Raw genomic sequence first — 12,771 nt, 5'->3', positions numbered from 1 at the left:
GGGGGGGGGGGGCTTCTCTGTTCATCACCATTCATCATCGTCACGCGGGTATTCCTCGAGATTTGTTTTAGGTCTCCACTCACGCCGCCCGCCAGGGACGCGATAACGCTGCTGCGACGATGCGATATCTCCCTTCCCACGTAATGGCTTTCCTCTTTCCGGCTGTTAAAGCCGATGGGCCACAGCTGTCTCGCTGCCGAGACGAATTCCTATCCACGCCGCCGTCATCAAACCCCATCCGCGTTCGCCCCTTCGACGGCTGCACTCGAGCGGGGCCAATCGTGTGGTGGACGCGCGTCGCGAGATGAGCGAGGGTGACGTGGGTGGTTCGTTTACCGGCGATACACCGGTGGGTTAGTGATGCTCGTCCCGTCTCTGTGTGCGCGCGTGTGTGTACGTAGTAGGGGGGTGCGCTCTCATGTCGACTGGACGGGGAGCGGTGGTGTAGTGGTTAGCGCGCGCCGCGCAACGAACCCGGCGACACAGCCTCAAATGAATACTCGGTACGGTTGTGTAAACATCGCCCACACTGGGGAGACAAAGGCGGCCGGGCGTCGTGTGCCGTGCCGACCTTCATAGGTGCTACTCGCTAACAGTACTTGCCCCGACAGTCTGTGAAGGCTACACGGGGGATCTTTGTCTTTATTTGCCTCGCTGGTTACGTCAGCCCGAGGGACCCCCCCACCCCCCCCTTTCACGTCACGTGTGAATTACGCGCGCGCACGATTTGCGGTGCGCGCGCTGATCGCGGCATCGATTTCAAAGTCGATGGTTCGATTGCTCCGGTCAGCAGAGGGCGACGTGAGCGCGTGGGCGGTTGTGAGTTGATGAGTGAAGGAGTTCACGAGCGAGAATAATAATTAGAAACCCACACAGCATCCGTCAGCAGCACTGTGTGTGTGTGGCCTTGAAAGGAGAAAAAAGAACGCGTATTCGGCCAGTGGACCATCTGCATAGCGCGATGTTAACGGACCATTTCATTGAGGGACCACTTCCGTGGTTTTTCTTACCTGGGGAGTGCGAGATGTGGGCAGATATTTTGTTTTTTAGAAGGTAAATCATCGAAACACGCATTAAGCACGGACAACGTAATTGCAGCTACTTTGTTGTCATCAAACCTCGGTAATTATTAACATTATTAATCGTTGACCGATTAAGAACCGAAGGGGGGTACAGGGCGGCATTAACGGTGATGAACCACTGGACTACGACTGGGTGATGTCGTTATCTTTGGTGTGGTCTGGGACTCTGTTGTTCTTGCTGCCTTGTCCAACCTTCATCAATCGGATTTATACAATAAAGTAAAATTGTGTTTATTTAATAAGTAGCGACTTTCTTACTGTTTCCTCTGTTTTGCATTCCCATCGGCTGTTGCTGTTGTTGTTGTGATGTTTGCAGATGTAAGTCGCTGTCCCGCCCATACTGGACATCTGCCTCATAGCTCATCGGATTCCTCCTGCAGGCTAAGGGGCCGTCCATAAATGACGTCACGCACAAAGGGGGGGGTCAGACATTTGTGACGATGTGTGATGAGGGGGGGGGGGGTTTGAGAAATGTGACGTCACATCAAAATGCGCAACTTTAAATAAATATAGACAACACGTACTACTTAATTAAATAGACTTTTTAATCAATGTTTTCTCCTGCAACATCAGTGCAGCGCCACATAAAATACGCACTACAATGACAATAGTTTAAAGCGATTTGAAGCATGTGCATCGCCTGACAACGCAATAGCATCACCAGATATTTGAGTAAAAAAAAATATATATTATCATGAGCGTCTCTGTGGAGAATATAAGTAGCAAAATAGATACACCTTAAATTATGGTCGCCGCGATATGGCGATCCTACGGTATACGGTAGACGATAATCATATCGACGGTTTTGTTAAAAAATATATATCGTTACGTCGTTCCTCAGTGTCTCAAAAATTACTTCCTGAAAAGGCTTCACTGACGGGCAGAAAGAGGAACGCGTGGATTAGAGGACATCCGCTCGTTAGAAACATCAAATTGTATATCGTCTTGGTTCTTTCGGTAAAGTCACGTAGAAGGGAAATAATAAAATAATAAAAGTAAAATTCTTGTTTTATTTTTATTACTTTATTATTAAAATAAAACATAATAATTGTATTATGTTTTATTTTATTATTTCCCTTCTACGTGACTTTACCGAAAGAACCAAGAAGATGAATCCCTGTAGTCACGAAAGCTTTAAATCGAAATCAAATTGTATAGTTTTTTTTTACTGGAAAGAAAACTTAGAGTGGGTAATTGGCGACGATACGTCACGGCGAGCAGGGGATGATGCCCATCCCCCCTGTGGTCGAGGCTAACTACGGAGTGGGAGCCAAATGAAAGGCACGCGTCCGTCGAGTACGTCCCCTACGCGGAGATGGAGCGACGAAATCGGCGCGTGTGCCGCTGCCGAGCGGATTTCCGCATCGCGGGACCCGTTGAAGGGGAGCGGCCTTAATCCAGCAGTGTATTGACACACCAACTTAAAGTTTCGAGTACGGCAAAAAATTTACATTGCACGCAGAATGCGATGACCCCCGATGCATGCTGAAGTGAGACAAGCCTATTGCGTGTTGTGGCGTCTGTACGTTCTTCTCGCACCCGTCAGCCTTGTGGGTCCCACGTTCTCTCGCGGCGTGCCTCTGATCCGCGTGAGCAAAGTAGCCGGCGAACCGAGTTTGGCAAATATTTGAACCGGTCACGGGCCTCACCCAACGTCGACTTGAGCCACCTTGTCTGCACAGCCGTGCGATTTCTAACGGCGTTTAAATCTCTCATATTTTTAATTCGGTCGCATCAGTTAAATAAGTCCATCGTGCCAACAATAGACTCATTGCTCTTTGGTTATTTCGGTGAAGTCACGTAGATAGAAAATTCATAGATCACGAAGTTTCGATCGCAACACAAGCAACCGTCATCAGGTGAAACAAACACCGCCGCAGAACCAAAGAGTGTGGATTCCTGCAGTCACGAAAGCTTCAAATCAAGATGAAAAGACCCATTGTTATTATTGTCAGAGTTTGCAATCGTCGTCATTCTTACTGTTGCTACCGAGGCCATCTCAGTGGCGCGTCATATCAACCCGCACTTGACCGACGTGGTGAAGTATGGTCAAACGAACTCCACGACCAGCGCGGGGTATTGAAGAGGACCTTCATCCAGCCAGCAGTGGATTGACAAAGCTGCCGCTGCTGCTGCTGCTGCTCCACTGCTTCACACCCTCTTCGGCTGCGACATCCTATCTCGGGTCTCAATTGCGTGAGAGCGATAAGCCACACACAGCCACGCAATCATCACTCGCCACTTCTCTCTCTCTCTCTCCCCGTGTGTGTGCGGATGTTGTCACATTTAATGCGTTCATCATTCAGTTTACCCTTTGTTAAAAGGCTTCCAAAACCACTCACCCGAGTGCTACCTGTCGCTGGGCCTCCTCCACGTGTGTGTGTGCGCGTGCGTCCGTGTGTAAAAGTATGTAGGTGTGGGAGTCGTCGTATGTGGATTGTATATGTGTGTGTGTCAGTCCTGTTGTTGTGGGGAGCGGTAGCGTAGCAGTTCGCGCGCTGCGCTACAAAAACCAGCCACCCGAGTTCGATTCCCGCTCACGGCCACCAACACCGGTGACGATGATCTGATCTGGTCCTGAGCCTCCCCTAGGTCGACGCAGCCTCAAATGAGTACCGGGTGCACTGTGAAATCATCGTCACGAGGGAGATAGATGAAGGGGGGCCGGATGTAATGCTGCCCATCCCCTCCTCCTCGTGTGCCAAGGCGGCCTTCGGAGGCATTCGCTAACAGCACCGGGCCCCGCCGGGCAGTGACCGACTCGACGGGAGATCTTTGACTTTGATGTTGGCCGTGGCTAACATGAACCATGGCGCTCTGCCGGTGCGGTGTGTACCCATCAGCACTTGGGGGTGGGGGGAGACAAAGAGGCGGTGCCGGCCTTCATAGCTCCTCGCTAACAGCACCTTGCCCCAACAGTCGCGCTATGTCGAACTTCTTTTGCACCGTACGTAGCCAACCGTGCTACGCGGAGGTGCCTACAGGGGCATTTCGTGTCGTCGTAAAGCGCACGCGCGCGCTCGCTAACAGTCTCTATGCGTCTTCGAGCGAGAGTGTTTTGCCGTCGCAGTATTTCCACAACTCCCGGACGATACGTGTCGGCCCCCCCTCCCCCCCTCCCCCCCAGCAGTGAGCATTGGTGACTTGCGCCGTGCTGATGAGTCCTAATGAGGACGAAACCGGTTCCACCGCGGTTGTCTATTCTCTGCATCGCTGCTGCTGCTGCTACCGTCAGTCGGTCGTATTTGCTCAAATGATGCATTCATTCAGGAACTGCTGATGGCTTTTTGTGTCATAATGCAACACGGGTCGAGTGGTATTTAGGCGCGTGCGTGTACGTGTGGTGCGTTACATTTACATAACTGCAGTTGTTACGTAACTATCGAACGCCACACACCCAGGAGGCGTGTGTAACTAAGTTCCACTAAGTTCCACGTGCCCTTAAATGAAGACGAGACATTATAGACTGCCAGTACACTCACTCCGATTAAGAACCACTCTATTTGTATTACTATTATTCTATCTACGTGACTTTACCGAAAGAACCAAAGAATATGAAGACAAGAGCGTTCAAAGTGACTGTTAGTGGGGGCGCCTAGTGACGTCACAGCTGTGACTGCCTGGCTGCAGCAAGTCTACAGCACCCGGCAAGGCCTTGGTGGTCACCCAACCACCCACCCACACATCAACCCACACATCCACCCACCCACACATCCACGCACCCACCCATACACCCATCCATCCACCCATCCACCCACCCACCCACACATCAACCCACACATCCACCCACCCACACATCCACGCACCCACCCATACACCCATCCATCCACCCACCCATCCACGCACCTACCCACACATCCACCCACCCATCGACGCACCCACCCACGCATCCACCCACCCACGCACCCACCCATACATCCACCCACCCATCCACCCACCCACCCATCCACGCACCCACACATCCACCCATCCACGCACCCACCCACACATCCATCCACCCACCCATCCACGCACCCACCCACACATCCACCCATCCACGCACCCACCCACACATCCACCCACCCACCCATCCACGCACCCACCCACACATCCACCCATCCACACATCCACTTACCCACCCATCCACGCACCCACTCACCCATCCACCCACCCATACACACATCCACCCAAAGTGTCTGAAATGTGCTTTGTAATCTGTGGGACTGCCCATACACACACACTATAGTGGGCACGCACAGAGGGAAGACACATTGCTTGTCACTTATTTTCGTGAAAGTATTTTATTTTCACAATTCAGGATATTATCCCTCGAGTTTAGTTTGAGAAAGTAAAAATGTGTTAATGTCCCTACGAGACGGGTAACGCCGTTTCGGCTACTTGGTCTTTCTCATGAAGATATACGCACAAGTGCAATACGCATCATGGATGTATTGCGTATCGTGGAACGGTGGCCGCTCACGGCCCATGGCGCAGTGATTAACACACTATAAAAACAACACGCAGTTGTAAACTAATTAGTTTTCAACCTAGATGATTTAAAAGCGTATAGCTCCAGTGGCTTCCGAATATCGTAAGGAAGAGGCGTTCCGGACGGCCGCAGAAGCGCATCCGAAAGCGCGCGATGCGGTGACCGCCACAATGATCCGATGTGAACCCAAACGCTCGTACACAGGTCTGTTCTTCTCGGTGCCGTTCCATGATGAAGAACCCGGCCACATCGATGAGGCGGTTGGTCAAACAAATGACGACCAACAACAACACCACCAGCACCGCGTGCGCGCCGTGGGGAACGATCCCCGACACCGTTCAGGAGTTGTGGGCACTGCCCGCCGAGGCGCGTCATCCCGGGCGGAGCCACCTATCCGAGCTCCCGTGTCTCGTCGCGGCCTAGGGGCCGTCCATAAATGACGTCACGCGATTTTGGACGATTTTTGACCCCCCCCCCCCCCCCTTTCGTCACACGGCGTCACAAAAAGTCAGACCCCCCCTCAAATATGACGTCACAAAGCTCTGCCCCCCCCCCCCAAAATATATAAAACATGCTTAAAATCGCTTTAAACTATTGTCATTGTCGTGCGTATTTAATATGGCGCTGCACTCTGATGTTGTAGGAGAAAACATTTATTAAAAAGTCTATTTAATTAAGTAGAACGTGTTGTCTATATTTATTGAAAGTTGCGCATTTTGATGTGACGTCACATTTCTCAAACCCCCCGCCCCCCTCTCGTCACACATCATCACAAATGTCTGACCCCCTCCCCCCCTAGGTGCGTGACGTCATTTATGGACGGCCCCCTAGGGACGTTTAGGATGCTGCTTCGCGCATGCCTGGCGCCGGCGCTCCCGTTATTATCACGCAGTGGTCCTGAACCGTTTTACTGCAGCCTTGCACCCCCAGTTTTGGTTGTCAGTCGTAAAAATTAAAACATGCATCATGTTCATAAATACATAGGGTTTGGTGAAACGAAGTCGTTGTGCTTACGCGACCGTGCTAAATTAGTGTTTCGATTATTTGCCCTCGAGCAAAAAATGTGGCCACGTCTGGCACCTCCCGGAAAGGGCATCTCGCGCCCCCAGGGGGCTTCGTGCACCCCAGGGTTAAGAGGAGGAAAAAGAAGAAGAACCATCGCACTAATGGAACGCTTCCGACGACACAGACGCGCGTTAGAGAGCGTTCGACAATTAACGCGTACGCATTACTCTTCTTCTTCCTTCCTATGACGCATTGTTATCATTATGGATACAACTGCTATACTCCCTACTGGAATGTGGGGATACATTTTTTTTCATGGATGTACTGTACTCGCCATGGTAACGTGGAATTTCCATTTCGGCACAACGACGCGCGCGCGCGCGCCCCATTGCTCGTCCGAGCAGGAAGACGCGGCGCTTCCTGACGTGGTGGTGGTGGCACTTCGTAGTGAGCACACCTCTCTCTCTCCATGCCACCACGACCACCACCAACAGGAAAGGGGGGTGGATGGTGAGGTGTGTGTTGGGAGGTTGGCGGAGGGCGGGCGCGTCGTGGGTGCTGGGATGGGGGGTGGAGACGCGCGTGACGCATCCTCACAACACACGCGCAAGCCGCCCCCTTCCCCACCCCACCTAAATACAACCATCGCCGCTCACTCACAGAGACGCGGACTCGCACACGCAACCGGCACGAGCTCACACACACACACACGGTGACACGAGCTCCCACGCGCCGTGGCACGAGCTCACGCACACAGTGACAGGAGCTCAGACAGAGCGACACGGACTCATGCACAATGACACGAGCTCACACGCAGCGGCACGGGCTCACGCACACGGTAGTGGCACGGGCTCACACGCACAGTAGTGACACGGCCTCACGCACACACATACGCAGTCACACAAAGTAGACGCACGGTAGACAGACAGTCGTACACCAGCACACACGCACGCGCACGCGGACACAAGTACGGGCACGCGCAGACTGACACATTCACAGACAACAGCAACAACCGCCATTCGCCACTAAGTGGTGGTGAAGTCACCACGACGCTTGTGCCAAGCTATGTGCACGTTGAGGCCACGTGAAGTGTCGAACACCCGCCGGCAGGAGGTCACGGGGCAGACCCAGCAGGTGCCACGGGTCGACTGACAGACAAACACGCAGACAACCTCACACGCGCACAGACGGACGCACACGCGCAGGTGGACGCAGACACTCGCGCACCCGACACCGAGTCCGGGCGACTCGGTCAACCTCGACGAGGCGGTGGCTCTTTGATTCAAAGCCGCGCTCAAGCGGCTCCTGCCTCGGCCCGCCGCCGCCACCGCCACGAAGTCCTCTCCCCGCGAGGTGCCCACGTGCCCCGAGACCGCGGGGGTGGCGACGATGCCGAGGCGAGCGCGCAAGGGAGCTCGACTCTGCGAGGAACCGGGGGCGCGGTGAACGAGGCCGGGGGGGGCGGCGGGGGTTGGTCCCGGTTGCCTGGACCCCTCGATCAGGGTCCGGCTGGGGTCCTGCTGGGGTCTCTCCGTGGGTAAAGGGAGTTGAACCCTGGTGAGGAGGGGTCAAGACGCGGACCCCCGTGGCTGGCAGCGGCGGAGGTGGTGACGGACAGGGGGGGGGGGGGGGGGCGGAGGGGTGCCCTGGGAGGCGTCGGAGGCCGGGCGGCGAGGGGAGCGACTCAGGCATGTCTCTGTCGGTGAGTACACACGCGCGCGCACACACGTGCACACGCACACACGTGCACACGGATACACGCACGGGTATACGCGGGCGCGAGAACGCGTGTGTGTACAGACACGGGGACGCGTGTGTGGACACACGACAGCGGTGTGTGCATGAACGAAACATGCAGCGACGTTGTCGCCATAACAGAATGTTGGGGGCAAGTGATGTTAGCGAGCGCCTATTCAGGCCGCAATGGCGCACATGGTGGTGGTGATTTAAGAACTCGCGGCCGGCCGCCTTTGTCTTCCGCTTACCCATGTCGACACACACACACACCGCACCGGGTACTAAATTAAGGCCGAGTTAATGGATGGTTCAGACCAAGTTCTGACTCCATCCGCCACCGCTGTGAGCCGGGGTCGGGAATGAATCTCAAGTTCAGTGCGCGAACTCACAGGTCGGGAGGAACACGCACACGCGACAACACGCGCTAGGCTACGAGACACAGGCTACGAGAAACGAAGGCAAAGACAAAAATCCTCCGTATAGCCTTGACAGACTGTAGGAGCAAGTGCTGTTAGCGAGCACCTATGAAGGCCGGAACAGTACACGAGGGGGTGGGTGGCCAGCACCACGCCCGGACGCCTTTGTCTCCCCAGTGGCGATGTTTACACACCGCAGCAGGTACTCATTTGAGGCTCAGTCAACCTAGGGGAGGTCCAGGACCGGTTCAGATAATCGTCACCGGTGTTGGCCATGAGCGGGAATCGAACCCGGGTTGCCGGGTTCGTAGCGCAGCACGCTAACCGCTACACTACCGCTCCCCAGGAACGAAGGCACACACACACACAAAGGCAAAGGTTCCCCGTATAGCCTCACCAGACTGTTGCGGCAAGTGCTGTTTGCGAGCACCTATGAAGGTCAGTACGGCACAGGAGGAGGGTATGTGGTAAGCACCACGCCGGGCCGCCTTTGTCTCCCCAATGATGATGTTTACACACCGCACCATCTACTATTTTTTGTTACGGCTGAGTCGACTTAGGGGTAGACCCATGACCGCTTCAGACATTCGTCACCTATGTTGGTCGTGATTGGGAATCGAACGCGTAAACACAAAGACAACGATCCCCCGTATAGCCTTTAACATACTCTTGGGGAAGTGCTGTTAACGAGCACACGCACAGATGCGCAACGGATGAACGCTCACAAAGGCATACGCACATACGATTAGCACGGTTGGTTACGTACGGTGCGAAAGAAGTTCAACATACGTACATACGTGCGCGCATGGATAAACGCACGCACACACGCATACGTGAACACTTGCACTCAACATGCACGCATAGGCAAGGAAAAACACACACATGCACGCCCAGATTAGTTTGTGATAACTGCGTTGGCAGTGACGCACAAGCACAAATAACAACAAACTCAACACACTCGTGAATAACACTGCCTTTTAAAAAGGAAAAGAGTATATAATGGGCGACGTTTCGGGCAATGACACTTCTCCAAAGCACCCAGAGAGGCCAGACAAGATTGGAGGCCAGACTCTGACTGGCCTTCAACTGACCTCCACTCTACGTATGTATGGTGTTGAACTTCTTTCGCACCGTACGTTGCCAACCGCGCTAATCGGAGGTGCGGGTTGTCGCGTTGATGGCGAAACCTAACTCGAGTTATATTCTTGGTTCTTTCGGTAAAGTCACGTAGAAGGGAAACAATAAAATAATAAAATATATATTAATATAAAACAAATAAATTCTCACGACGCTTCGATTACAACACAGGCAATCATCATCAGGTGTGAAAACCACAGCAAGAAAATGTTCTTGCTGTGGTAAGGCCCACTGAACTGCGAAACAGTTCTTTTTCAGCAGCTACCTGGCCACAAATGATAGCTCAACGAAGTGGCTTATCGCGTGTACATTTATAGCAGCCAAATACTACATCTAAACGCGTGTTCATTCTCGATGTGGAGTGGGAAAAAATCTGGAGGTCCCGGCGATAAAATCCACGCGACCACGTGGAGGACGTGCAAACTCTTAAATACGCAGCAGGCGTCAGGGTCGAAATCGAACCGACGACCCTCCTGCTTTGTGGTAGCTGATGCCTTGTGTTCGTGTCGCAGTTTCGATGTCGCGAAATTCCTTTGATGTTATTCACACCGTTTTCGTTACACGCGCATCGTCAAGCGAACTCAGACATCATCCTGACTCTGGTGGGTGAGACACCGTGTGACGAAACCGATGCCGAGTTTGCCTCTGCGGAAGCAAAATGCTGCTGAAATGTGTGCACTCCCAGAAGGCCTTGGGGCCGAAGGGTTGTCATACTAGACGAGAAAAAAGTTTTGCTGGCTGACTGGACGTTGGACGCTGGACGGACACGTTCAAATTACAGTAGTGCGGGCTGCTTGTGTAAAAAAAAAAACTTTCATTATTATTTACATTCGGGTAGACAGGCAGATGCATGAAGCAGACACCATTGCCTGCTGAGCTGTACGATGCTTAAAACAGAATGGCATCACTGCCTGCGTGAGACCGATGCGACGATTTCACAAATTTAGTGTCTCCAAACTGGAGCTTAAAATATTCACTTCTCATGATTGTAGGGTAGAAAAAGAAGAAACACCGTACAATTAAATCATTCATTGATTCGTAATTTCACTGCTGGACGAAGGCCTCTGCACGGTCCGACCATACTTCACCACGCTGGTCATTTGCGGGTCGGTCAAAAACCAACAAAAAATAGTGCACAGAACCTTGTCCGCTGATGTCAGAGCCATTGGCGGGGGAGTCGAACTCGGTTCGCTTGGATTTACTCCGCTGCACAACAACATAACATCAAGAGAGCAATGCCATTGCGTGGGACCACTTGTACAATTAATGCCCGACGTCTTACTGCTCGGGTCAGATCGCTGGGCGATCACGTACGCGTCTAATAACGCTCGGACGCGTGCGCGCGATACGAGGACGATGAGGGGGAATGTCCATGCCTGAATCGCTTAAGGGGAGGTTGTTGTGATGGGTGGTGCACGTGTGCGGGATGGAATAGGGCCAGGTTACCGACGCGGTTATTGAAGGGGCACCCCAAGAGGTCAGCGAGCAGAAGGGCAAGGACCCGAAATCCACGTCGTGGACGACTTTAAGAGCGGATCTTTTTTTTTATCGCGAGCTCTAGCAGAGGGAAGGAAGCGATGGCGAGATATTGTGATGGGGGGGGGGGGGGTGTTCATCAGCGGAATTGAAGGCGACAATCGTTTGATGTTGCAATTGACGGTGTTTCATCTCTGCAGCGAGTGGTTAGAAGAGAGCATTCCACGTGGCTTTATTGAAACCAGGCGGCAGGTCGCTTGCTCGGCACCACGTGTGCGCGTGTCTTCCCGATACGCGAGCACTCGTGCTGCTGCTACTGCTGCTGCCGCTGCTGCTACTGCTCGTAATCTTATTAAATAGGGAAAAAAAGTCAACATATTCTTCAATAACACCGTGAACCTTAATCGGAAGAATTTTTTATTTATTTTAAAAGTATATAATCGGCAACGTTTCGGACAATGGCCCTTCTTCGTAGCACATCGATGTTGTTAAGTTGAAATTGCCACGTGCTTTGAAGAAGGCCACTCGACCTCTCTTGCCTCTCTACGTCCCGTGAAGAAGGGTTATTGCTCGAAACGTCACTTAAGATATATTCTTTAAATTTAAGGCTGTTTTTTTGACGAATGTGTTGAGGTTTTTTTTTATTCTGCAATACTTGATGTGGTGTACCAGGCACGGAAATATTTTCCAGGGCAATGACCCGGACGGGCCCGGTTCAAATTAAGCTCTGGCTATGGCGGTGTACATCAGATAGGTGACGACACTCATTGCCGTGACGCCTGTGTGTGTGTGTGTCTCTCTCTCTGGGTGTAGACTCAGCCTTAAACGAGTACCTGGTGCGGTGTGTAAACATCGCAACTGGGGAGACAAAGGCGGCCGGGCGTGGTTGCTGGTCACACACCACATCCCCGTGCCGGCCTTCATTGGTGCTATTCGTTAATAGCACTTGCTCCAACAGTCTGTCAAATGCTACGCGGGGGATCTTTGTCTTTGTGTTTGTCGATGTGTGTACAACATCAGTGAGGCTGTGTGTGTGTGCGCCAGTGTTACACGGGTGTGTGTACGGGTGTGTGTGCGTGTGTGCACACGCGGGTGTTGGTGTGACTTGCTGGCTGGGTGTGCGTGCACATGTTGCCACAGTATGAAGCAGAGGTTGGAACATCTGCAAAACATTTTCGTTTGTGACCCCGCAATAACTTGTAGCTGCCCCGTGACCCCTTGCCAGCGAGCATTCCGCGCTTGACGTGGCCTCAAAGTGCACCTAGCTTGGCACAAGCGCCGTAAGGCGATGTCACCGCCAACTTAGTGGCGAATGGTCGACTGTTGTTGTCTGGAAGTGTGTGTGTCTTTGCGTATGTGGGGAGCGGTGGCGTCGTGGTTAGCGCATTTTCGCTACGATCCCTGCGATCCGAGTTCCAGTCCCGCTTACGGTCAACACCGTTGTGACGGT

The 12,771-nt window shown here is 52.9% G+C and overlaps 1 protein-coding gene across 3 annotated transcripts in view; it reads left to right on the top strand.

The window, feature by feature from the left end:
* The first annotated feature begins 8,185 nt into the window (after window positions 1–8,185).
* LOC144932449 (uncharacterized) overlaps window positions 8,186–12,771 on the top strand; it is an 86,974-nt gene continuing 82,388 nt past the window's right edge. For all 3 annotated transcript variants that reach the window (XM_078856516.1, XM_078856517.1, XM_078856515.1), the window contains exon 1: window positions 8,186–8,257. In XM_078856516.1, the coding sequence (XP_078712642.1) occupies window positions 8,246–8,257 (12 nt within the window). In that variant the 5' untranslated portion in view covers window positions 8,186–8,245. The remainder of the gene's footprint in view (window positions 8,258–12,771) is intronic.

Source organism: Lampetra fluviatilis, chromosome 5, assembly GCF_964198595.1.
Source record: "Lampetra fluviatilis chromosome 5, kcLamFluv1.1, whole genome shotgun sequence".
In the NCBI taxonomy this organism is placed as follows: domain Eukaryota; kingdom Metazoa; phylum Chordata; class Hyperoartia; order Petromyzontiformes; family Petromyzontidae; genus Lampetra; species Lampetra fluviatilis.
The sequence above is the reverse complement of the archived record's forward strand: the minus strand, read 5'-3'. Positions and strand labels throughout refer to the sequence as shown.